We start from the raw sequence: 27,427 nt of genomic DNA on the forward strand, positions 1-27,427 counted from the left end.
TCTGTTCAAGGAGTTCTCAATCACACTTGGAACCCTTCCCAACGAAGAATGAAGTTCATCAGCCTGGCGATTTCTGAGATAGGATAAATCAGGTTTTCCCATGATAAACTCCTTTTACTACCTGAAATCTTTGAAATGACAGCCCTCAGGCCGCACAGCCTGGTAACACACCCACCACCCGACAAAACATTCCTCACAGGTGTTTTCTTTGTCGCCAGCAGAAACAGCAACTATCGTCCCAGGGTTCCGTGAAGCCTCTGCCTCCTCTTCAGGGGCTGTGGCGCTCAGTCCCAAAACCCGAGGTGGGGCGAGGCCCGAGTCCCGCAGTGCGTGAGCAGGGCAGCGGGCAATCTCTCCGCAGCCGCCCTACGGAGGGGGGCCGGGCTGCGGGAACCGGTTCTCGGCCCGGAAGCCCACGCAGAGGGACGTGCGGCCAGTCCTGGTGCCCCGTCGTGTCCCCGGGCTGCGGAGCGAGGAGACAGGCTGCGTCTGTGGCCGCTCCATCACTCGGCAGCTCTGGACGGAAGTCCGCGGTGGAAGCCGTGACCCCGGACAGGTCGTGAAGGCTAATTTTAAACCCGAAGAGGAAGCGGAAAGCGTCACCAGTATCCTGCTGACCTGCCTGCCGGCTGCCGTTCTTCCAGCCCCTTCCCAACGCAGCCCCGCGACATGGGCACAGTCAGCGCTGCTCCCGCAGTCCCAACAAACCCCCTGCCCTCTCTCACGGGCCTCGCGGCCCGGATGCACGGAGAAGCCTGCAGTGGCTTCTGAGAGAAGCCCATGCTGACCACGCCGGCCAGCAACCCCACGCCCAGATGCTTCCCCAGGAGCAAAGGAAGCCTACGCTCCCATGGAAACACTGTTCGCCGATGTCTGCAACAGCCGTAGCCGTGATCGTCAAAACCCGGAAACAACCCCGACGTTCTTCAACAGGAGAACCGACACGTCCACGGCTACGCACTCCTGAAACGGAACAGGACGCGGCGACGGAGAACCGGCTGCGGGCGCCTCTGACAGCGTGAAGGCCTCTCCAGCTCACGGCGCTGAACGAGAGCCCGCGGAGAAACAGTCCGGTCACCGCGTAACCACTGTGGAAAATCCGGCTCCAACCCCCCGGCCCGTCTCTCGTCTCCAGTCGCGACCGTGACCACGACCCAACTGCACGGACCCTCTTTCCCCCCAGCAGACACGGACTGGCCTGGCTGACGCGACGAGGCACAGACACTCCCCTCCCTGAGAAACCCGCCAAAGCCGAGCATTTAGGCTCCTTCACCAGCAGAGTCTGGGCAACCCCAGGCGGCCGCCCTCCCCGCTGGTGGCAGGGCCGCCTTCCAGCAGCGCCCCGTGCCCACGGACTCCCTCGCCAGCTGGGTCTGGGAGAACTCTCCCTTGCAGTCTGGCTCTGGGGACGAAGGCCCGGAGGAAACACTCGGACTCACAGAGACTCACGGATGCTCTCCCTTCTTCACGCGGAGCTGGAGGGGGTGTCCGCCCCCCGCTACGTTCAGAGAAAAGCAGGACAAGCAACCGGCCACTCCCCCAGTCTTTGCAGGAGCTGCTCACACCAGCCCGTGCAGGCTGCAGCCCGGTCCTCCGCCTTGCTCCCTGCGATGGTGCGGTGGGCCGAAGGGGGAAGGGGTGCGCGCCATAAGGCAGAAGCCAGCCAAGCCTTAGCCCTCGAGGCTGGACTGCCACAGCTCCGAAGCAGGCCGGCTCGGCCGCTCTGGTGCCGGAGCCGGCGCTTCCACGTTCCTTCCGCCTCACTGCCAAGCCTCGCTCACCGACCGGCAGTGTCTTCTTCCAGAACGCCGTGACGCCAGGACCGCGCGGGCTCACAGTCCATGGCAGTCGGCAAGCGCGTGTAGGGGCAAGGCCCCGGCCGGCTCCACACAACTAACAACGGTCCCAAAAGAAACGCCTTCCTTGCAGGCTGCGGGGCTCACGTCTGGGTGTACTATCTACTGCCGCGCTTCCGGGGGAGGGAGGGCCAGAGAAGAACCTACAATGACATCGAAGCTGCCACTCGGGGGCAGAGTAAGGGAGCAAACCCACTTTTGAGGCTCGTTTCCCCAGTCTGTAGACGGGTGACCTGGATTCTCCCACCCGGGAAGGTGTCCTCTTCAACACACGGCTTCCCACTCTCGAGGAGAGAAAGGTTCCTGTGAGGACTCCCGGCATCCGCATCCGCACCGACAGCGGATATGGGAACGGGACGAGGATGGAAGGTGCTGGAGACAGGACGGCCAGGGATGGCATCTGTGGCCCAGCACAGAGAAGGCAGGCTCTTGCCTCTAGCTCAGGTGGCCAGACCAGGAACACCCGGGGTTCTAGGGAACTTGCTCCTCACTGCCCACGAGCAGGTGGGCGGGAACTTTCTGGGGCTGTCCCCGACTGCCAAAGCAAAGAGCACATGGACCAGAGAACGAGCTGAGGCCATCCCCAGCCCACCGCCCCCTCCGTCCGTCCCTGCTTCCCTCCTCCGCACCACACAAGGCATACGGATGGGGCCTGCTGCACAGGCCTTGCCAACAGAGAACCTCCTGCTGCCTTCTGGCAGAGAAAGCCAGATGGGGAGGCGCTGAAGAATGAGTCACCTACGGGGACACTGGGCTTATTTCCGATGAGCGGCTGTGCGTATGCGGGGGAGAGCAGAGATGCCTGCAGGGGAGGCGGCCGGAGGAATGTGTGTCTTCCCCACAGCCCCCAACCCCCCAACCCCCGGAGCGAGAAAGGAGACACGGACAGGCTGAGAAGATGCTCTTGGCACTGGGTGGGCGCTCAAGAGAGATGTGCCAAACTAAAGGTTTGAGAAAAACACAGACAATGACCCCAAAAAGACCTCTTGGTATTTCTCCACCTGCTCTGGAACACGTCCTCGTGGGGGCCTCCAGTCCACTCTAGGACTCACGCGCTCCTCAGAGGAAAGGGGAGGCCTGGCTTTCTCGAAGATGCACGCCACACGTGTATGAAAGGACTTGGACCGACGGGACCGGAGTTCACACACAGAAAACCCACACCGGTGAAATCCTATCCTCCTGTCCCCAGACTCCCCTCCTCAGCGGCCTGGTGACAGAGGAGCCAAGCGTCAACAAACAGGACAAAAGGAAGCATGGCCTTTCTGGGGGAGAGATGGTCTCCGTATTTATTCAAAGAGGACAGCAGTGCCCTTGCCCTGGGCCTCAAGCCCCAGGGACCGCCCCCCGCCCCACACCCTCCTCCCAGGCCAGGCACACAGTTTTCACATCACTTATGTATCCTGATGTTCAGCTTGTGAGTTCCGACCGCATTCTGACCGTGTTTTTGCCTCCATCCTATCTCCGTACTGAAGGGTGTACACAGAAAGGGCTCTCGAATTCAATGCTCAAAGTCCACAGGACGGCGGGCAGTTCCCCCGACTCCTCAGGGTGAGTGACAGGTGCCCGTGACTCCCCAGATCCACAGGGCTGGGGTCATATACATTTTATCAATTTCTCTCATACTATGTCGGGCAACAGCTGATCCGAGTGACCTAATATATACGGAGGAAGAATGCACACTTCCCATGAAAAATGCTGCCTGGGGTCCCCAGGGACAGAGAACCAGGATCCGACGGGGAGACGTGTTTGTCTGTAACACACCACAGGTCCAGTGCTCATGACTTTGGCCCAGGATAACCACTGTATTTTTTTATTTGCAGGGAAGGAGAGGCTCCAGTGGGGTCCAGAACTTGTTCAAGGGTCTGAGTCTGAGCTGTGAGGTCTGGACGGAACACCTGCCCTGCTCAGCCTTCCAGGCTGACTCTGGAAGAGCCCAGACCCAGGGACTCACAAGCTGGTTTCCCCTCAGTCTTGTCCGTGTGCCTCTGGAAGGTAGAAAGGCCCAGGAACTGGTTCCCTTCTTGAAAAATCAAGTTGCAGAACATAAACAATAGGATACCAAGCATAGGAAGTTTAAATAACGCACAAGGCCACTGGCTGTGGGTTGATCTGTGTCCTGCCCCAAATCCCTAAGTCCTAGGCCCCCGGCACAGCTCAGAAAGTGGCTTCATTTGGAAACGGGGTCTCAGTGCAGATCTAATGTGTTAAGACCAGGTTATACCAGAGTCTGGTGAGGCTTAATCCAGGAGGAGAAACGGGACACGCTGGGACAGAGGTAGAAGCAGACGCACCCGGGGAGGAGGCCGCGTGCAATGAGGACTGACACAGGCGTGATGCCGCCGCCAAGGAACAGCAGAGACGATGGGCGACATACCCGAAGCCGGGAGACAGGCATGGGACAGACCCCTTCTTGGCCTCAGAAGCCACTCACACGGCCCACACCCGGAATCTGGGCATCCGTCCTCCCGCACGGTGGGACAAGCCATCTCCATCTGGGCTGCCCGGTCTGCCTACTTTGTTACAGTGCCGCGGGGAACTAACACGCCAGGGCCTGCCCGGCTCAGGAAGACACCGTGTGCGCATAAGTATGTGGGGACAACAAGCGCCAAACCCGGGCAGGCGGTCAGCACTGGAAAGAGGCGACGGCACCGCAGAGTCGAACATGGGCGTCCCACGGGCGCTGGAAGTGGGGTAGTTCTCAGTGTGGGCGGGTAGGTGGTGACAACCATGTTTCTCATCAATGTCATTTTGTGCGTCTCAAAAGAAAAATTTTAAAGCTTTCCAAGTTTAAAGACAATATTCACTTTAGAAATTAATTAAAAATCTAACAACGTTCATTCGAAAAGAACTCAGAGTCTTGCGAATTTAAGAAAGCACCCACACGAAGTCCATTCAACTTTGTGGAGGCCACACCGTGGGGGGCAGCTGTGACACGGTCTAACGCACAAATCCGGGCTCGCAGGCATCCAAGGACTCCTCAGAGGGCTGCTGCTGTCCTGTGACAAAGCCGGGCCAGACCCTGCACCTCAGGCTCTTGTCAGCCCCCTCCCCCGGCCCCTGAGGGTGCCAGCGGCTACTCACAAGGTCCATAACGTTGGCCGAGAGCACAGGTCTGGCCTGTACCTTGCTTACTATAAAGTGACATCTTGGTCATAATCAGAAGTGTTGGAGGAGACCAGAACTACTGCTATATTTCAGGAAATGGCCATGGGCCCATGGTGGGGTGTGGTTTAGGAGCTCAAAAAATCCGTGATCTTCAGTCCGAGAGGCTCGCATAAACACGACACCACAAAGACACACCAGCCCCTCCGTTAACGCCCTTTCCATGTTTTTCCCAACTGCTCTTGACCTTAACTGCCATCTGACCTCATCTGGGCAGAGAGAGATCAAGGGAAGAAAGAACACACGCCCCGTCCCACCCCAGGAGCAGGGCAGCCCCAGAACCTTCTCCCCTCCAGCTCTCTTAGTGAGAATGCCGTGTGCTCTTCTTCTCTAGCCTGGCTTTTCGATCCATGGCGGCTGCTTCCGCACGCACCACGCTGCAGGTGCGTTTGCTACTAACCGAAACCCAAGCCTCTTACCTGACTCCTGGAGATAGCGATACACCAGGAAGTTCACCTCGTCACTGGTTATGCTCATCTTAGCCTCACCTCGCGGCGATGAGGTCTGTCGGATGCGGGAGCCACCCTCTGTGAGACGACAAGAAAAAGTGGGAAGACAGTTTTGAAACACTGCCTGTATTCTGCATTTTTTTTTTTTCTGAGAACGACTGAAAAAAATCGTAACCATGATGGTATAACCATGAAAGTATTCATAATTTTGTTAATACGTACATATATATGCATTTTTTTCATGTATATAAAAATAGATCGAGGAGAAAATTCCAAAAAAATAAAAAGAGGTGGGGCGCCTGGGTGGCTGAGTGGATTAAGCCGCTGCCTTTGGCTCGGGTCATGATCTCGGGATCCTGGGAACGAGCCCCGCGTCGGGCTCTCTGCTCAGCAGGGAGCCTGCTTCCCCTTCTCTCTCTGCCTGACTCTCTGCCTGCTTGTGATCTCTCTCTGTCAAATAAATAAATAAAATCTTTTTTAAAATAAATAAATAAATAAATAAAAATAAATAAATAAAAAGAGGAAAAGGCACTGGTGTATTTTCCAAGACTGAGACAGGGTCAAGGATAAGCTGCACAAATGACAAATTCAGGAACAGAAAACGAAAACCCAACCTTCTATTCAACAAAAATCACAGAGGCACTGGATGACCACATAATTGGCAACGAGCACGAACGAACCCCGAGGTGCACTCTGACGGGCTCGGTAGGGTACGACACGAAGCACTTGCCCAGACGGAGAAGATTCAGGAGTAGACCAGAGGTCACGTCGACACCGCTAGGGCAGGTGATTACATGGACCAGACCGCACGTGCTGTTCTGGAAGATGATGAATTTTCCTACCTCTCACTCATGAAGTTTCAACGATACACCTGATGGTCACTGTACCTATAGGCTGCAGGCAGCACTGAGGAGGAAAACCCACGAGGGAGAAGAGTACACGTCACCTTGACATCATTTCCACAAAGAAGCCAGGTCTCAGAGAGATGGAGCACGGACAAGGAGCAACCGAAGAGAGAAGCTGGTTTTCTCCCCAACGATCCTGGTAGCGTGTGAGCAAGCGAGCCCGGAGAGGAGAGACGCCGACCACGCGGCAGAGCTCTTCTCAGATCACTCACGCCAAGACGAGCCAAAGCCAAGAAAGGCCAGGACCCCTTTCAGGGAGGTCACCAAGCTCAAACGTCCCTGGCTGTTGCGGAACGGTCTTCACGGGCCACACCATACACTTGCAGTGTATGAAATTTCATGCATTTCCACATCATACATTTTACTGCTGCCAAAACGTTTAACATTAAATGAGAACTAATTCTGTGCTTATTGAGAATAAAGGTGAAAGGGCAAAAAAGACCTTCAAGGATGCACCCTAAAGGCTGCTGTAAGGGACACACGCAGGAGCCCCACCCTGCTAAGAGCCCCTTTCCACGTGTGGGCAATACCTGGGACTCACTTCTACCACCGCGGAACACATCAAAGGACAGGAATGTCACTCTACTCCTTAGGTTATGTCCTACGGCAAAGGTGACCACATGTCATTCTCCTAACTCTTGTTATAGCATGTAAGACTCTTTCTTAGTGTCCTGGAGAGAGACACTCCGCTGCGGGCTTCGAAGATAAAGGCTGTCATCGTGTGAACTGCCCACAGGTCTGGGGCTGCAGGGAGCTCTCTGCACGTCAGTCCTACAAGCACTGTGTAGAGCCCTTGGTCTCGGCCTTGTGAGGGTACAATGTGCAATCGCCCATCTAGGAAATGGGAAGCAGATCCTCACCAGACACCACACTGGCCAGCGCCCTGATCTCAGACTTCCAGCCTCCAGAGTTGCAAGAAGGACACGTCTATTGGTGAATATGCCCGGTCCATGCTGTGCTGTCACAGCAGCCTGAAATGCCTCAGACACCACCCCTCGCTCTGCTCTCCGTATTCGCTCATGTGGGGTGCTTGGGGAGAAGGAAAATCTGACAGGCTCTTCGTGTCGGCACTTCTGACCCTGGGGGCCAGATGATCCTCGGTTCTGGGGCTGCCCGGGCACTGGCGGACGCTGGGCAGCCTCCCTGCCACAGTCTCCCTGGCCTCCCCTCATCAGAGGCCAGCACCACCTCGCGCACCCCCTGGAGTTGTGACGATCAAAAACGTCTCCAGATGTCGCCAAGTGTTCCGAATTGTAAAACTGCTGCTGGTTTTTCTCTAGAGAAGAGAAAAATCAGCCTTCTGCGTCTGACAGGAACCGCATTTACAGAGATGTGGGGTAAGGTGGGGTCGTCTGGCAGGTGATGCTTAATGACACAGCCACGCAAGCCGTCGCTGAAAACGCACCACGGGAGGTGGGCTTTTTCACAGAGCCTATGGAAACTTCTTTCCACAAAGCTGTCAGGAGTTTCATTAGAAAATAAAGTCCGGATTTCTTCTCTCAGCCTCCACATTTTTTTTTGCTTTTGATTTTGGTTTCTTTTGTTTGTTTTAAAAGATTTTATTCATTAATTTGGGACAGAGAGAGAGCTCTTGCATGAGAGGGGAAAAGGGCAGAGGGAGAAGCAGACTGCCCGCGGAGCTGGGAGCCCGAAGTGGGACTCGATCCCAGGATCATGACCTGAGCCGAAGGTAGTTCCTGAACCCTGGGGCCCTCTGTTTTGTTTTCTGAGAAGACACCGTCCCAGCACCCCAAGAGCCTGGTTCTTACTCGCCACCCACAAGAACGTGTCACGAACAGGTGTGTGCACGCATGTTCACGAAGGACTCTGGAGCAGGAGATGACCACATCCTCGAGACACCAGGGGCTGTGGGCCAGTTTGGTTAGGCTGATGCTCCTCCTTTCCTTTACACACCCTCTTTTATCCCAAGCAGGAAAACTACTACATCAGATCTGGCTCTCCCGCTTTCTGATCGTGGACTGACTTTCTCTCTAAATTTATAAGTCAGCATAAGCTTTTGCCAACACAGTGTTACCTTTTTTTTTTTTTTTTAATTTATTTGACAGAGATCACAAGTAGGCAGAGAGGCAGGCAGAGAGAGGAGGAAGCAGGCTCCCCGCCAAGCAGAGAGCCTGATACGGGGCTCGATCCCAGGACCCTGGGATCATGATCCAAGCCAAAGGCAGAGGCTCCAAACCACTGAGCCACCGAGGCACCCCACAGTGTTACCTTTTTAAAGGCTTTTTGATGTGTAAGCATCAGAGAGAAAAACACAGAAACCAGCCGCGGCCTGCAAGAGAGCCATGTGAAGTGTCGTCTGGACAACAAGCCTTGTCCTGCTGTCCCGACTCTTGTCCCTCAGCTGTGCGGTTCAATTTCTGCAGACGCGGTAAGTGGATCGCACCTCCCCCACAGCTGAGTAATGTCTTCACTAGTTTTTACGCGGCCTCTTCTTTTACAACCTAATTCCAGGGGAGTTTGGCCGGCTCAGTCTGTGGAGCGTCCGACTCTTGATTTTGCTCCAGTCTTCACCTCAGGGTCGTGAGATCGAGCCCCACGTGCGGCTCGTGCTCCTCAGAGAGTCTGTTTCAGCCTCTCCCTTTCTCTCCCTGGTCCCTCCTCACGCACACATGCGCAAGTGCTCCCTCTAAAAATATAAATAAATCTTTTAGAAAAATAATAAAGGGACGCCTGGGTGGCTCAGTTGGTTAAAGCACCTGCCTCCCGCAGGTCATGATCCCGGGATCTTTGGATGGAGCCCCGCATCGGGCTCCCTGCTCAGCGGGGAGTAAGTCCACTTCTCTCCCTCGGCCCCTGCTTGTGCTCTCTCTTGCTGTCTCAAAAAAAATAAAATCTTTAAAAAATAAGTAAGTAAAAAAATAATAAAACTTAGCTGCAAAAACAAAAACAAAAACTAGCTAGGGAAGTACAACATACATACAGATTTTCAGGCTGTTTCAATACAGACATGAGAACAGTCTTTGAACGGACTGTCAATCTTACAGCACTAATTCGTCCACTTTAACTCCTTGGGTTGGCTGGTTTAAGACTGTACATATTTATCTGAGAGAGAGAGAGCATGAGCAGGGGTGGGGGGCAGGGGGGAAGCAGGCCCCTCACCGAGCAGGGGGCCCGATGCGGGGCTCGATCCCAGGGCCCCAGGAGCATGACCTGAGCAGAAGGCAGCCGCTTTGCCGACCGGGTCCCCAGCGCCCTGCCGCCACGGGGCTGTCCATGCCGCCCTGCAGGGACAGCAGTCGTCACCAGGGCGTTCGGCTGCGCTGCGTGTCAGCAGCTGCTCGGAGGTGGCGGTGGTGCTGGCACGTGCGCTCTGCGTTTTTGACGCCAACGAGTGACATGGCTTCACTTCAGACCGACCTCACCAAAGTCCACTTGCGAGCGTGGAAGTGACGCTCCCTTTCCTGCTGCAGGCCCAGACCAGAATCCCATGGGGTGCGGCGCGGCTTTCCGCCCAGGGCTCCGCGGGCAGCGACACGTGAGGACACACGCTGCTGCTCGCTGCACGGAGAGGCTGGATCGCAGCAGAGGCACACAGCAGGGGGTGGGGGGTGGGAGCCCATACGGCGCGTGTGGTGTGAGCCTCGTGGAGGACACTCCGCCTCCCCGGTCATCTGCTGCCTTCTGAGGCTGTCCCCGAGCACAGACCGAAGAAGGCGCCCCCGTCACCCTCGTCACAGGAACGGGCGGAGGCAGCACGTGGACAGGAGGAGCCCTGATGGCAGTGTGCCCGCGTCTCGGGCCCCCACGCCTGCCCTGGCTTGAAGATGAAATCGCGCTTCTTGCCGGATGAGAAAAGTTGGGCAATCCTGTGCGTCCCTGAGTGCGGGCGGCCCTCCGTTGGTCCGCGCTCTCCTCAGGAGCAGGACAGCGTTCTGCACAGCAGACAAGCAAGTCAAACTAACACTCCGTCCCTTTCCGGGTCTCTCGTCGTCAGTGAGGGGAATGGAACGCCTCATTGACTACCACCACCTCTGGTGGACCACTCACGATGGACGCCCGCAGCGTTGTGAAACTAGCCCCACCGTTCATCTCCAGAACCTTCTCACCTTCCCACACTGAAACCCCACTGAACACTAACTCCCTGCTGCCCCCTCACTCGCCGCCCCCCAGCACCCACTCTTCTACTTTTCGTCTATATGAACTGGGATTCCTCCAGGGAACTTGAACGTGTGATTTTTAATTTATATGCTTCATGTCACAAAAATGGAACAATCTGAAACAACCAACAGTTCGATTTGAAGGGGAAGCAGCAGTATAACGGGGCCACAGGACATTGGGTCCTCACGACCCCATCATGTCCCCTTTCCAGAAGGAAGCATCCCTGAGCTGCAGAACCGCTCAGCACCGCCCCTCTCCGAGGAGGCCCTGGCCCTCACACTCGTCGGGCTGGTCACCGCGGCCCCTGCTTTGCTCGTCCCCGTCTTCAAGGCCCTTCTCACAACTCCACACCTCAGCCAAAACCACCACCCCACCAATGAGCGAGCCCCCTGACCACCTCGCCCTGCTTTCCCCCGACCAAAGACTCAGGTATTTGAGATGAGAACACAGGTAAGACACACAGAGCCCGGGGAGGCCGAGCTATGGCTGTTCAGCGGCGCTGGAAGGTCGTCGAGCCCATTCCAGCCCTCACGCCGGCAGGTATGCGATGAAGTCGTCAGCGCTGCGAGTCATTTCCAACCAACTCCTCTCCAGAAAGAGCCGTGCAAGGAGGAGAAGCTTTCCCGCTGAAAAGCAGCAGCTCCCTCCGTCACGTAAGCCTCATCGGATCCTAGCGCGCAGGTACGGAAGACCTACCGCAAATAACAGGCACACGGGTTCGGCCTTCTCTGTGCTGAAGGAGAATGAGGTCTGAGGAGATGACAGAAGGTTCTGCCCAACTCCCGTATTCAAGGCACAGTGTTTTGTCAATTCTAGGAATTAAACACATTCAAGTTCACACACTACTCACACACACACACACACACACACACACCTCTCTTCCTCTACACAAATAAGGGAACACTCCAGCAGTTTAGTGCCCACAAAGTCTTACGGGGATGGCCGAGTTCCAAGGAGGAAAGCGTTGGAAGGCAGGAGGGTCAATCCCTGCTGATGAAGACAGCATCTGGGCAGGAAGACAGGAACAGGAGGAGAGAAAAGCAGTGCAAGAGGCCTTGTGTCTGTGTATGTGTCTGTGTGCGGCGGGACGGGGAAGGCTGCCACGGAAGAACATTCTGAGTCCCCTGGACTCAGGACAGGAAGAACGCTGAGAACTCCAACAGGTGCTTTCCTGCCTCTCCAGTTCCAGGATAAAAGAGAGCTCTGGTGGCATTGGGAACACCCTCCTTGGCCTCAAACAGAAGGGAAACAACAAAAAGACAAAAACAAAAATAAACACCAAACGGGTTTGGTATCTTAATGAGTGCATTTCCTTGCCTGGCCCAGGGGTGATCTGAGACCCCTCCCATCCGGCTGATCCAAGGTCTTCAGTGCACAGGAAGGGGAGAAGCGCCTCGGCCCGCGAGGGAAAGCCAGGCTGTCCCCTCCTGGAACTGTCTGAAGACCAGAGGGCAGCGCGCCAGGGCCGAGGGCGAGGACGTGTGCGCAGCAGCCCCAGCGAATACAAGTGTGCTGCCACACTCGGTCACCTGGGGCTGAAGCCACGGAGAAATGGATGGGGAGTTACTTATAGTGTTGCTGTTTGTGACTGCATCTCAAGGCGGCAGAGACGGCTGTTAATCATCCTTCTCAAAGTAGTGCAAAGTTCAGGTGCAAGAGGAATGTCACTGAGGAGTTCCATTTTAGTTAGCACGTACATCAACGGTTTTCAAGGCTAGCATTATCTAGGAAGGGAGGCGATCACCCCAAAACAACATGGTCTGCGGGGCCATGGAATTATCTTCAACATCATAACCCCAGGAGACCTACTTGGGAGTTGGCGCTGAACTGGACGGCAGGAAGGGCCAGCGCCTTGCCAGCAGGAGGGGGCTCTCAGAGCAGTGCGCCAAGTGCACGTGGACTGAGGGAGGGAAGAGTGTAATCCGGTATCCCCAGAGGGGAAGGCTTCTCTTCTGACAGTCGGCCCCATTGTGAAATCCTCCCCTGAACTCTTTTAAAACCGCCCTTCCCTCCCGACACGGAAGAAAGTTTGTCTCCTCTCTTGTCCCTCCGGCCTGCTGGCGTGGATGCTGAAGACTCCATGGCTTCAAGTAATCTTCTGGAAAAGGCTCCGCTCTCTGGGACTTGTCTCCACGCAAGCCTGAGAACCGAGAGCCAGAGCAGCTGGAAAATCTGCTTGAAATGACCTCATCCTACAAAAGGCACTTTCTGCGTTTCTCCGTGGACATTCTGACGGAGTGTCGCGGGTCCCACCCTCCCCTATGCGCTTCCCTCACAATGTGTTTCTCTCTTTCGGTGGGAGCTAGGGTTATTTTCATTACACAATAAGCAGTCAGTTCAAGATATTTTTAATGCAGGTAACAACATTTATACAGCATCCTTTCCTAAAATCTGCTTGGAGACCAGCTTACGCTGGAGGAGAAGGAGGTTTGCTTTACTGCTTTGCATCATCTCTTTCTGCTACATAACTGTCATTAAGACAACATGTAGCTATTCAAACACTTTGCTCTTCTATGACAAGACGATTCCACAAATTGCGGCATTTACAGTTTGACCCCAGTTACAGGAAAATACACACATGGAATACAGCAGGGGAAATATACATGCTGCTTGCTTACTTTCTCGGATTTCTCTTTATTTAGCAGTGAGTAGACATCTTTTATTTTATAGTAAGAAAAGATGCCCCACAAAGGTAACATTTCCCACTAAGCTTACAGTTCTTTATTTACTTGCAGTTAGATAGCCCAAAATTATAAATATAATCAAACTATCGTTTTATTACTAAGCGTCTAACTATTAACTTTATTACTGGAGTCCTAGCAACAGTACTGCCACTTACAATATGGAAATCAGCCAAGAGAGTAAGGTGAAGTCCTTAAAAGAATATTTCATGACCAGGGGAAAGGTCCGCGATACGACGTTATGTAGGAGAAAAGGAGGTTTCAAGACGGAACGTGCATGATGCCAAATTTTGTTTCACATGCACGCGTGTGTGCGCACACACACAGAGATGGAAGATAACCCTCCAAAAAAGTCTAGCATCTCCTTCTGGGGGTGGAATTTTCTCTGTGTGTGATTTTCTGTTTTCCAAATCTTCTCCTATGAGGGGGAACTGTTTTCACATTCATTAAAATGTAATTAAAACCTGGCAGTGTCTCCAGAAATAATCTGCATGACAACAACTCAGCGCTTCTAAGTAGGAAATGAGGCTACAGGGCTGGGAGGGCAGAGGAGGGGCTCCCGTGTTAGGAAAATAATGCCGCTCTTCATGGAAGAAAAAACACCCCCGAGGGGGAGGCATTCAGAAAAGGTCCTTTCTGCGCTTGGCCGCCCTTCTGGGTTAATCCGTGGCTGGCTGGGGCCTTCGTGCAAAGCCCGTGCACACATCAACAGCGGATGCTGACGGGGCAGGAAAAGCGTCCAGTCCCTGGGGTTACTTCCAGAGCCATCTGCATGCCTCCCAAGTGGCCGCAGAGTGCACTCTCCAACTCTGCAAACTCGCCACCCTATTTACTGACATGTCTCTGCCTGTCCAGGGGAAGACCCAGAAGGAAGCCTTCCTAGAAGTGCTCAACCTAGTAACAGCAAACCACCTCTCAGCCTGCGTCCCAGGAGCCAGACGACGGACACACGACGGGCAGCTCGGCTGTTCTTTCCTCGTCCCCTCCTCTGTACACACTGTGACGCAAACTCAGGCACCCGGGACTTCACGGCAAGCTGCCGTGGAGATGCCGCCAGAGACAGCCTCCACGTAAGAGTTCTGCTTTACCCATGATGTTGCTTTAAGCCAATACTCCCGAAGAGGGTGTAAATCAGCATACAGACTGAACTATCTTCAGACTGAAAAATCGGAAGCGGCTTCTCTACAACGTGTAAGAGGCCCTCCCATGAATTTTAGGAAGACAGGCAGCCCAGCTATGGAGCCTCTGAGACACTGTGATTCTCACCCACATATGCAGGACTCTGGCCTCGACGGTTCGCTCGCCTGCGTCAGGAGTCGTGAGTGAGGTCATGTGCTCACAGATCGCGGCCTCTAGAGTTTCAAAAAATAAACCCTATGGCTTTCTCTAGAAGATAGAAAAGCAAGTGATGCCTCACAAAGTCTGCCATGGATTCTTTGAGTCTTCACAGAACATTTTTTGGTGCTTTTACTTATAAGAATAATGAAAATATGTTTTTAAAAAAACACTTAAACGGGCGCCAGGTGGCAGTTTCAGTTAAACACCTGCCTTTGGCTCAGGTCACCATCTCAGGGTCCTGGGATCGAGTCCTGCATCAGGCTCCCTGCTCAGCCAGGAGTCTGCTTCTCCCTCTGCCCTGTTCATGTGTGTTCGCTCTCTTGCTCACTCTCTCTCAAATAAAATCTTAAAAAAAAAAAAAAAGCTTAAATATTATGAATTTAAGTATTAGATGAGAGTCCAATGATCGTCCTGTTTATGTCAGCAAATGTAGGAAGTCGGGTTTTTTAAAAGATTTCATTGATCTGACAGAGCGAGAGAGCAAGCACCAGCAGAGGAAGAGGGAGAAGCAGGCTCCCCACTGAGCAGAGAGCCTGATGTGGGCCTGGGTCCCAGGACCCTGGGATCATGACCCAAACCAAAGGCAGGCGCGTCACCAAATGAGCCACCTAGGTGTCCCCAGACTGGTCAGATTAAATATACCGAGTACAATCCTGAGAGCAGCAGGGAGTAGGCTTTGCCAGTCTTGGTATTGCTGACACTGGGGACATCTGAATCCCAGTGGTGGGGCGTCTTATGCGCTGTAGGGGGCTAAGCAGCATCCCTGGCCTCTGCCCGCCACAGTCAGCAGCACCGTCCCTTGCAAACCATCTTCAGACAGGGCCGAATGTCCCCTGAGCAGGGGTGAGGCCGTGCTCTAAGAACTCTCAGGGCCGATACGTGGGTTCAGGACACACCTCATGACAGAGCCCAGCAGCCCCCAAATGCCTAGACGTCGCAGGTCCCTGAAGATCCACAGGACCTTCGCTATGACTGCGGGACGGATTCCGTCTTCACCGCAGCATGGGCCTCACAGAGCTGTACCTCCAGATGCCCTCCAAGTCCCAAAGCAGACGTTAGAAGAGGCAGAAACAAACCGGCTGTGCTCCTGGAGGTAGGAGTCAGCAGACTGGGGCCTGGGGCTGAATCCCACCTGTTGCTCCCCCTTGTCAGGCCCGTGAGCTAGGACTAGTTGTTACATTTCTAAACGGTTGAACAAAAAAATGAAAAGATCTCTGTGTTGTGACTCATGGAATTGAGCTGACGTTGAAATTCCAGCGTCTGTACATCACGAGGCGGTACTGACACTCACCCAGGCTATGCATTCACGGACGCTCAACGGCTGTTCCTACACCAGAGCGGCGGAGCCCAGCGGCCGTGAGCAGCGCCCGGCTGGCCCACAAGGCCTCAACGGCTTCCCCTCTGGCCCTTGGCAGAAAAGGCCACCCTCGATCTGGCTTTTCAGCTCCACCAAAAAGGTTCCTGTCCACACTGTTGTCTACACTGGACGACAAGTGCCTGCTTTGTCCATTCCGGGCTTGAAAGTGGCCGCCTGCAGACCCGCAGGGGAAGCCCCACAAACCAGATGCACCTCAGGAACAAACCAGCCGCGTTAGCAGTGAGAGCCGGGAACACCACTGCCATGGTCTGCTCTGGTTCCCAAAAACCCAAAAATCCAAAGTCATCCTTTTAGGGATGACTCACACACGCTCAACACCAGTGCCTCACACACAGGAGGAATTCAACGTACACTCCATTCAATGGAACCCCAAGTGCGTTCCCTAAGCATGCAGTTTGCTCCCAGTCAAAACACCAGTAACCACAGACCTCTGCCATCTCCCCTGACGTTCGGAAGACGGTTCGACAACAGTTCCAAAACCACCGACTGATGGAAGTCTGGCAGTTCATCGAAATGTTAAACATGGTCACCATACAACCTATTAATTCTACTCCGTGACATGCACCCAAGAGAAACGGAGACCCGTGCCTGCACAAAAACTTGCACAGATGTTCAGAACAGCAGGAATACAAATAATGATGATTCCTAGTAACTGCAAGGAACTACAACTCAAATGCCCATCGGCTAATGCAGAGACCGACAAAACGTGGTGGAACCACACAATGAAATATTATTAGGCCACGAGAAAGATTCACGGTGCCAGAGGGATGCATCCTGAACATATATCATTAAAGGTAGTCACAAATTCAACACAATAGTTTACAATTTTTTTTATTTTTTACTTTTTTAGCAAACTACATTTTTCAAATATTTATTTTAAAGATTTCGCTTATTTACTTGACAGAGAGAGAGACACAGGGAAAGAGCACAAGAAGGGGGAGCAGCAGACTTCCCCCTAAGTACAGAGCCCAACTCAAGGCTTAATCCCAGGACCCCAAGATCACGCCCTGAGCCCAGTACAGACGCCCGACTGACTGAGCCACCCAGATGCCCTTATTCTTCAAAAAATTAAGTAAAATATCAAGATTCTTATACATCTACTTTGTTATTTTTACATACTTGGGTCTTGGGAGGGGGGCAGACAGAGAATCTTCAGTTAGGCTCTACACCCAGTGCAGGGCTCAATCTCACAACCCTGAGATCATGACCTCAGCCAAAAGCAAGAGTCCAATGCTTGACTGAGTGAGCCATCCAGGTTCCCCTTTACATACTTGGTTCTAAACAAAAATACCTCAATAAGATTCTTGCTGTAGTTAGATTTAGGACCATCACTTTAGTTCTGATGGAATTTTTTAAAGCAATAGGCAAAATTCTTCCCCAGATTTCCAGCTTTATGTTTTTAAAATTATGAATGTTTCTGTGGGCTTTTTTTTTTTTTTTAATTAAAGACAAAAATAGGAAACAAACTGAGGGTGCTGGAGTGGAGGCGGGGTAACTGGACATTAAGGAGGGCATGTGATGTGACAAGCAGGGGTGTTATGTAAGACTGATGAATCACCAACCTACACCTCTGAAACCAGTAATACTTCATATGCTAATTAACCGAATTAAAATTAAAAAAAAAAAACTTAAGAAGGAAGTCAAATTGAGAAAGAAGATGCAAATACAAACAGTAAACAGTACAGCAAATACAAAAAGTAAACAATAAAATCAAACCGTATAATCCCTTCTACCAAATGACAGAACTGTTACAGAATTGGCCGTCACTTTCAGCTTGGCATATGGGCTTCAACTCTTGGAACCTGTCTGATTTGTTCTTCTGGAAACCTTATCATCTCCTAGATCTGTAAGTACTGATCTACATGTTGTTCTAGTAAGTTTCAAGGTTAACTACAAATCAGTTTGCAGATACACACAAACTGTGTTAAGAAACTCATGAAGTCCGGGGGCACCTGGCCGGCTTGGCCAACAGAGCATGCAACTCTTGCTATCAGGGCTGTTAAGTTCGAGCCCCATGTTGCGAAAAGAGATTACTTTAAAAAAAAAAAAATCTTAAAAAACCCTAGATTGGATTTTAGAAGGTGTCATCCTCTCCTGGTAAGACCCAAAAAAAGTTTGTAATAGCTGGTTCAGTATCCAAAGAAGGCAGTAAAAGGCAAGTTCATCACTTCGAGTTAACTACATATAAGCCCACAATAATTTCCGGGTGTTCTATCTACTACCTGCAGCTTCAGCAAGACCTGCAACTTGAAAAAAGTCCCTTTAAACAGAAGATGTTCAGTTTGGGCAAAATGCACTTCCACTTCTCCAAAGGATTTCAGCTCAAGGACAAGTATGTAACAGCAAGTGGGTTGCTTACCTTTATGGTGACTTCATGTGTAGACCTCTGGACCAGTGAGCTCCCCAGCATCCGCTCGTATAAACTGCAAAGTGTCTGCCAGGAGCTGCCTGGTGAGAACCAAGGAGAAATGAAGAAAAAACTTGAAATTCTTTGCGGAGGATTCACCTCTGGCCTCTCCCATTTGTGGTTTTTCCTTTTTCCAAGCATGGCACTGGTTCCCTTTTCCATCTCAACACAAACTTCTATGTCACATTCTCTGTCTTACACTTGCACACGGATATGCAAACCGAAAGACGAGAAACGGAAGCGGCCGGTCCGTATTACCGCACGTGCAGAAATCCCAAGAGTCTCAAAGCAAATAAAATTAATTTTAGTTCAGATATTGCTGCTGCTGTCCTTTAATGATAATCAATGCCTGCCTGACATGCTCTTGTCTTGGGGACTGTATCTTACGCAACCAAGAAACTAGACTATACACACCTCGAGAGAAGAAAACGTGTTTTAAGGAAGCTTTACAGACATCACTTAGACGAACGTTTACAAGAGCCTTGCATCCAAGTCCATGTGTATAGCTACGCCCTTACAAACACACAGACACAACATTAGAATCTTTTTTCCCCCTTTTGGATTCCCTAAAATAAAGCCAAAGAAAGGCACTGACTCACTCTGGCTCAACCTATCCATTACTGTTATCATACATTGCAATTTCACAAGCGTTCCACCATTTGCACTTCTGAACAAGCCAGGTTTGTAAGCTCCCAAGTTAACCTTTGTATCAAAAACATGTTTCTACTTTTCGGACAATATGAACACTGAGCAATCAAACCAGCATTGACTTAACAGTGTTTACCTTCTTCCTCATAAAATTCCCTTGGTTATGAATGAATCCAGCCTCCTACATTTAAATTATCTACAGGCTCAAACTCTAAGGAAATTAACTGTTTGCCATCTTCTCTTAAATTCTGGTTCAATCTAAGTGATAAAAAGGAACAAGGGTTAATAGAATTCAAATTCATCAGTGAAGCTTATGAATAAAGGTGTTTCTTATTATTAAACACAGAATATCATGAAATGTTTTAAGGAAATTCAAGTAAATTATTCCCAATGAGTCATTTTTATAGCTACGCTGTGCAAAGAAAGGCAGCTAAAAAAATTTTACAGATGGGTTCACAGGCCCTTAAGTTTCATTATAGTACATTTTCCTAAAAACACCATAAGGATATGTAAGATAAAAGTAATAAACAGGGCAACTTTTAAAAATCTAACATTGGGGGCACCTGGGTGGCTCAGTGGGTTAAGCCGCTGCCTTCGGCTCAGGTCATGATCTCAGGGTCCTGGGATCGAGTCCCACATCGGGCTCTCTGCTCAGCAGGGAGCCTGCTTCCCTCTCTCTCTCTCTCTCTGCCTGCCTCTCCATCTGCTTGTGATTTCTCTCTGTCAAATAAATAAGTAAAATCTTTAAAAAAAAAAAAAAACTTCCCTACAGGGCACTTGGGTGGCCCAGTCAGTTGAGCGACTGCCTTCCGCTCAGGTCGTGATCCCAGACTTCCAGGATCGAGTCGTGCATCAGGTTCCCAGCTCCTTGGGGAGTCTGCTTCTCCCTCTGACCCTCTTCTCTCTCATGCTCTCACTCATTCTCCCTCAAATAAATAAATAAAATCTTTAAAACAACCCCCCCCCCAAAACTTCTCTATAAGTCTTTCGGTAGATATTACTCACCAGAGTGAAGCAGGCATAAAGGAATACTGAATTTGCTCATAAAATAAAAATACATTTCGTAATGAAAAAATGTCTGTGGTAGAGATAAAATAAGACAACACTCCTTATAGGACTTGAAGAAGAAAGCAAATTACTGTTTTCAGGATTGAGTTGTAAATTACCACGGGGGGGGGGGGCGGATAGCCTTATAATGAAATCACTAAATACCATAAAGTATCAAAATATGAGCAGATGTCACCACAATAAGCCCCAAATTGCTTGGAAATTAAAACACTAAAATCCATAATAATTCAATAAGTAATTAATATATAAACAGCTCTTATTACAAGCTGTTCAGCAAAACCTTTAGAATCAAATTCTTATTCTTTGGTCCAAAACAGATGGTAACTCACAAATGAGAGTCTTGGAATGGAAGATTATCTTTTATATATGTTGTTAAACTCCGTAAGTGTAATTAACATCATCTGCGTGTTATAAACACACAAAAACGGGAAAATAGGACTGGTTAGCAATGCTCTTCTGCTTATGCAACATGTCAAAATTAATTAGTTTACTGATAGAAACAATAAATTAAAAATGATAAATATGTTCTTCTAATACCTAAATTGTCACTGATTCTCCTGTAATCAGGGCCCAGACAGAACCACCACCAAGGCGCAGTACAGGCAAAAAGGTTCACGTACTGCACAGTGTTGGTGTGAAGGGCCAACTACTTCAACAAACACAACATATCCTACATTCTCAGAGGCGGTCACACACATGTAAGGGACTGCGCAATCTTCTGGTTGCTCCTCGGCTCCAGGCAAGGCACGGTGCAGACCTACCCAGGCAGTCCTTCCGCGTGGGAGGCACAGAGCCCTTAGAACACTGCAATGTTGTGCAAACATCCCCTCCTCAGGCCCCAAAACATTTCTATCACTCCAAAAGGAAACCATGTACCCAATTAGGCAGTCCCTGCTCATTCCCTCTCCCAGCCCAGTCGACTGTCTCTTTGGACCGGCCTATTCTCAACGTGTCACATCAGTGGAAACACACAATACCTTCTGTGTCTGGCTCCTTTCTCTGAGCAAAAGGCTCCCGAGGGTCAGCCGTGAGGAGGCGTGTGTCGGCACTCCGCTCCTTGTCGCGGCCAACCACTACTCTACCGCGGGGGTGGACTACACTTGGCTCTGCCACCCGCCCATCAGATGCCGGGCATTCCGGCAGGAGTTCACTTTCCGGCTATCGTGGTTACTGCTGCCATGAAATTTTGGGCACAGGCATGTGCTTGAGCCCCGGTTTTCCATCCCGTGGGGCATACACCCTTGGAGGGGAACTGCCTTATCAGTTTGCCTTGCTCCTCCTTTGTGGAAGCCTCCAGCTCTTCAGGACTGACCGATGCAAACCGGACGGCCACAGAGGGCTGCGCAAGCCCCAGGGAAGCTCGGGGCCTCCACGCTCCCGCCGCCAAACGGCGGCCGGCTAACAGCGGATGGCTAAAGGCGGCCGGCTAGCGCTGTGCACGGCAAGCACCAAGATGAAGAACGCGCTCTCTGCTTGCAGCAAAGCAAACTACCTTCCCCGCAGGCGCTCCTCAAGCGCATCAGGCAACCAGAGAAACTGGATCGGCTTTGCCCTTGTCCCCCTTTCCCACCTCCTCAGTTTAGCACCAAGTCTGAGGTCACGGCTGCTCACGTTTCCACTCAGATTCATCAGCGACACCTGAGTTTGACAATGGCTGTCGAGGGACCTTCTCAAATGCGATACTGAAATCGGATAGCGCTCCATGCACACGACACTCCGTAAAAGCCTGCGATTATCATGGCGCACCCACATCTGAACACAGCCGTGCCCACCAGGGCCCCCGATGCCTCCACCCCAGGATACAGCAGGCGCGCTCCGGAGACGCTGTCGGCTGTCACACCTGGAGAAGGGGGCCAACGGCCACGGGTGGAGAGAGACCAGGGAGGCCACGGGACGTCCTCCACCTCACAGGACAGTCACTGATTCGCCCAAAAATGGCAATATTGCTACAGCTGAGACACTTTACTAGAACGGGTTTGAGACTAAGGTCTTCTCTTCATGACTTCTGATTTTTGCTGTGAAATATCAGAGGGTGAAATAACGCTGTCACGCAGGTCTTAGATTCCGACGACAGCGTCTGGGGGGGCTTCTGCCGACTGCCATAAAGCTTCCTCCGTCACTGCCCAATTTTTCAACACAAATAACCCATGTGGATCTCTAGGTCAAAGGGACAAACATACCTTTTTCCCGGTCATAAATGCATAGCATATAAATATTAATTCTATTTCTTGGAGGACTACAATCCAATATGCACCCTCAAGTCTTTTTTTCTCTGCCTATGGAGAAGCCAGCATGGTGCAGGACGGGGGCCTCCTACGGCCAGCCGGCGCCACTGCCCAGCCACGTGAGGAGGCCAGCCCAGCAGCAGGCCGGCCGGCCGCGGTCGAACCGTCCGATGACTGCAGCCCCGGCTGAGCTCCTGGCTGCCCTCGCAGAGAGGCCCCGGCCAGAAACATCCTGCCGAGTCGCGCCAGCATTCCTCCCCTCTGAATCCAATACACGGGGAAGGGCCGCTGGGAAAGATACGTGGGGGCAGAGCCCTCACTCCAGCAAGCGCTTCCACTATCCACAGACTGGAGATGATGACGGGCACAGCTGCTGCCAGGAACACCAAGAACCAGATGAGCTGGGAAGCCAAGAGGCCCGAGGTTTAAGATAAGTAAGCAAGAGTCTGCCAAAGCGAGTTCCTCAGAACGAGGCTGTCTAGGTGGTTGGCATGCATTCAGTCGGCACTACCTGAAGAACGGTTCCACAGTCCCAGAGGACCGGAAACACTGGGGTTTGTGAAGCTATTAAAATGCAACAATAGGGGCGCCTGGGTGGCTCAGTGGGTTAAGCCTCTGCCTTTGGCTCAGGTCATGATCCCAGGGTCCTGGGATCAAGCCCCACATCGGGCTCTCTGCTCAGCGAGGAGTCTGCTTCCTCCTCTCTCTCTGCCTGCCTCTCTGCCTGCTTGTGATCTCTGTCAGATAAATAAATAAAATCATAAAATAAAAAGCCAACAATAGTAAGAACAGGCAAAACAATAGTGGTTAACACGAAACTGTACCTATTGTCTGCCCAAGAGTGTTCGACATGCTTTAAACACATGCCATCCTTTCTGAAATAACGAAAGAAGCCTGCCTCCCCGGACCTCATGCCACATTCTCACTGCTGCACCCCAGGCCCTACCAACAACCATGTCACGCCAGGCGATCACACACAGTACGTCGCAATTCTGGTGTCAGGGCCTGCTCACCGCTGGGAGCCACGGGCAGCAGGAATTCTGCGAGACACCTTCTTCATCGAGCTGCACTTCTAGCGGGTCCTCCAAGGACCCTGGCGTCCCATGGGTGAGGACGCCTCACGGTCACTACGCCGTGGTTTGCCGGACACTGCCCAAGTCCTCTCGGAATGGCTTTCCAACACTGTGTTGAAATTCAAAAGACAATTTTCTGATGGACTGAACACATCACTCCCAAGACATTCCAATTAATTGAGGTTTTGCTATTGGAAGACAGTGTTCTCCAAGAGAAAACTGAAAACACACTTCTTTAGACTTTGGAAGCTTGAAATCTAAAGATGACGGTACTTGACTAAAATAAACACAAGTGCCAAGATGGTAATGACTTATAAAAATAAACGTAACTTTTAATACTATAATAGTATCAAGAAATAGGGCAGTTCTAGATAAGCCTTTATCCATTGGGAATTAATCAGGCCATCATCCTCATTTCTCTCTTTACTCACTGAACTAGGAAAATGGGGACCACGAAGTGAAAAGTCACAATGCCTGAATTACTTCCTCATATCTTATCTCACCTTTAAAAATAAAACAAACTTACTTTTGGAAGACCCTTAATTTAGGTGGATTAATTCTTGCCACTGTAGTAGATGTACGCCTTTGTCTAGTTATATGTTAACACCAAAGAGACCCCTTCCCTTTGAAGTTCTACTATGACCCAGGAAAAATGCTTTTGTATTGTTAGTGGTAAACGATGCTAATTTGGTACACAAATTCCAAGGCCCTAACCTTTGATGTTCTTCAAAAATAAGCTTATATGCCATAAGCACATAAGTTAAAAACAAGGAACATCTTAAAACATTTTTCTTTTAAACACAGTCTGCATAGTCAGGGTGCCTGGGTGGCTCAGTCGGGTAAGCATCTGCCTCTGGCTCAGGTCCAGGGTCCTCGGATCAAGTCCCGCGGCAGCCTCCATGCTCAGCGGGGAGTCTGCGTTTCACTCCTCCTGTGCCCCTTCCCCACTGATTCCTGTTCTTTCTCTCTCTCTCTCAAATGAATTTTTAAAAATCTTTAAAAAAAAAAGTCTGCATGGTCAAATGACAATAGATGTTGTCCAATGCCTATGGAAAACATTTAGACTGATGTTTTTGGAACTAACATTTTACAACTGGTAGCCGCAGGCAGTAATCCTGGGTGTGCCATATTCTCCTTTAGGGAACAGGAACTAGGCAATAGATCATTACTGTCCAAACAGGAGAAAGCTTGAAAAATGGCTACTCGCGAAGTGTGCCCGCACGGCTGACAATCACACACAGTTACGGCTGACACCCCTTTTGCAAGCCCTGTTTGTACATTCTGCACACGACCAAGGATGTGTCCAAGAGCTTTCTGTATCATCCCATTCTCTGTGGTCCAAGTACACAGTACGGAGTTACAAAGCATGCGGAACTAGTAAACACGGATTTTCATGGTGCCCAAACATGGGCAAGGGTTCATGTTAGTGTCTGTTCATAAAACACCGGTCTTCAGATATGATAACGTGTATTACTTAAAGCAAAGCTTCCAAGATCAAGTAAGGTTGGGAACTTCTAAATTAAAAAAGGTAAAACAGATCCAAAAGCAGATCCATAAAGCTGAACAAAAACCCCAAGCAGGATAAACACCAGAGAAAACACGAACAAGCCACAATCAATTTCCTGAAAATCGGCAGTAAAAAGAAACTGTTAAAAGAAGCCAGAGAAAAAAAACACAAATTACACCCAGAGGGGAAGTTAACAAAACTCACAAACTTCTTGTCAAAAACAATGTAAGCCAGAAGACAATGGAATGAAATCTTCAGAGAACTCAAAGAATGTGTCAATTTAAAATTCTACTCTCAGACAGAATAGGTTTCAGAAATGAAGACAAAATAAAGACTCTTTAAGACAAACAAATGCAGAGAGAATTCAATGCCAATATGCCTGTCCTACAAGAAAAACGGATGAAGTTCTTTAAGGGGAAGAATAATGAGCTCCGGTGGACCGCTGGATTTCTGCAAAGGAATGATGAGAGGCATTAAGGGTAAACACGGGATAAACATGAAAACATTTTCTTCTCACTTTAAAATTTCCTTTATATGTAATTAACTGCTTCATGCAGAATTAGTAACTGTACTGTGGTTTCTTAAACATATGAAAGTAAACGGTGTGACAACAGTAGTGCAAAGAAGTAGGAATGGAAGAACAGACGCACACCCTTGTTAGGTCCTTACACAGGACCTGGTAAGAGAGACCAGTACAGACTCTGACAAGTTAAAGACCGTGACCGCAAACAGGAGAGAAACGCTAAAACCTGGGGCTCCTGGGTGGCTCAGTCGGCGGAGCGTCCAGCTCTTGATTTCAACTCCGGTCATGATCGCAGACTCCTGGGATGGAGCCCTGGGTTGGGCTCCCTGCTCAGCGGGCAGTCTGCTTCTCTCCCTTTCTCTCTGCCCCTCTCCACCCCCAGCTTGTGGCCTGCTCTCTCCAGTAAATACACAAAATCTTACAAAAAAAAAACAAAAAAACAAAAAAACACTGGAAATTAAAACAAAGAAGTATAGGTAATAAATTAACAGTAAAGTACAATCAGAAAGAACGATGCGTAAGTCACGCAAACATGCGCAGGAACAAAGGAGAACACACACAGAAAGGTACAAATAGAAACAAATGACCAGTAGTCAATGGCTACCCCTCTGATTCAAAGGCGGACCGTGGGACTGTATAAAAGGCAAGATCAATCCGCAGTCAAGCATGTACTCCGTCTCTGAATGCGGCTGTACGTGTGCGTACCCCTCACACGCCACTGGCTGTATGTCCCTGACCCGTAGGGTCTCTGACAGTATGTACTCTGCTCCGTTTAGCATTCTCCTCCATGATCTCTTCCATTTCTCACCTGCCTCATTAGTCTGGGGAAGGCGCATTGGAGGCGAAGAAAACACAGAGGAAAAGGAGACAAAGACTGACTCCTGGACACCGACAGCAATCTGCCTTCTGCGCGGGGCTCCCCGGTGATGCTCGGCCGACACAGAGGCCCTGGTCTGCTGCAGACCGCACAGAGCCCGACCACCGGCTCCTTAAGAAGTCTGAGCGGGGGGGGGGGGGGGGGCTCAGCGGGTTAAGCCTCTGCCTTCGGCTCAGGTCGTGATCCCAGGGTCCTGGGATCGAGCCCTGCATTGGGCTCCTTGCTCCATGGGGAGCCTGCTTCCCCCCCTCTCTCTGTCCCCGCTTATGTGCCTGCTCCCTCTCTTCCTCTGTCAAATAAGTAAATAAAATTAAAAAAAAAAAAAAAAAGAAGAAGTCTGACTGGGAGCACACAGACACTGGCCGTGGTTCACCCAGGACACAGGCCTCGCGGTAATGGATTAAGGAACGTAACAGTGAGAGGTCACATCTCTGCTTTTGAAGACAAGTTCAAGCTAAAGACCACCTTGACCAGGGTGTTAGACTTGGAGGCTTGGGGCAGAAGTGGCTTTCCAGAAGGCACGGCTGCTTCACGCCCAACTAGCCCTGCTCGCCACTGTCCAGCAGGTGTTGGCGTGGAACCCCAGCGAACCTCCCGCTTCCGGAGAAACGGCCTCCGCGCCCCGGCCGCATGAGCAGCCGGCACAGTACGGCACGCGACACGGGCCTGAGCTGTCCAGCACCTCCCTCACGAACGCCACTAACACGTTTTTCAAAATCGCAGAACGTGCTGTTTTGTATCTGGGGAAAGAGCGTACGAGCCAGGCGTTTTAATAAATACACACTGGGGACCATTATGGGGCTCTGACACGTAGAGGAACTCCCAGGAGCTCCCCGAAGTACTCAGATGAAACGCTCTCGGTGCTCTCTACCACTTGTGTCGATCAGGCTCCTCTCTTCACTCCTCTTGCCTTTGCGGAAGTTGAGCTTACGGGTTGGGAGACCTACCTGGACACGGCAATGGAGGGCAAATACCAGGGCCATGAGCAGGGCTGAGCATGCTTTTTCTTTCCAGGGCCAAAGAGTAAGTGTCTGGGACTCTGCAGCCGTACCCTATTACAACTAGTCACCTCCGGCCGGAAGCTGAAATGCAGGACCTGACAATACGCAAACAGATGGGTGTGGGGCTACGTCCCTCAAACCTGAGCTCCAAGAACAGACAGTGGGCTGGGGTGGCCTCGGGGCGGTAGTGTGCCCACCGCTGTTGGATGT

At 51.1% G+C, this 27,427-nt stretch overlaps 1 protein-coding gene across 5 annotated transcripts in view; it reads right to left on the reverse strand.

Annotated features, from left to right (window-relative positions):
- LOC309856868 (F-box-like/WD repeat-containing protein TBL1X) overlaps nt 1-27,427 on the reverse strand; it is a 201,641-nt gene that overhangs the window by 39,340 nt on the left and 134,874 nt on the right. For all 5 annotated transcript variants that reach the window (XM_082718647.1, XM_082718650.1, XM_082718648.1 and 2 more), the window contains 2 exons: nt 18,248-18,336; nt 5,438-5,545 (listed from right to left, as the gene is read on the reverse strand). In XM_082718647.1, coding sequence (XP_082574773.1) covers nt 5,438-5,495 — 58 coding nt within the window. In that variant the 5' untranslated portion in view covers nt 5,496-5,545; nt 18,248-18,336. The remainder of the gene's footprint in view (nt 1-5,437; nt 5,546-18,247; nt 18,337-27,427) is intronic.

The sequence above is a fragment of the Mustela nivalis genome (assembly GCF_964662115.1).
Source record: "Mustela nivalis genome assembly, chromosome: Y".
NCBI lineage: Eukaryota > Metazoa > Chordata > Mammalia > Carnivora > Mustelidae > Mustela > Mustela nivalis.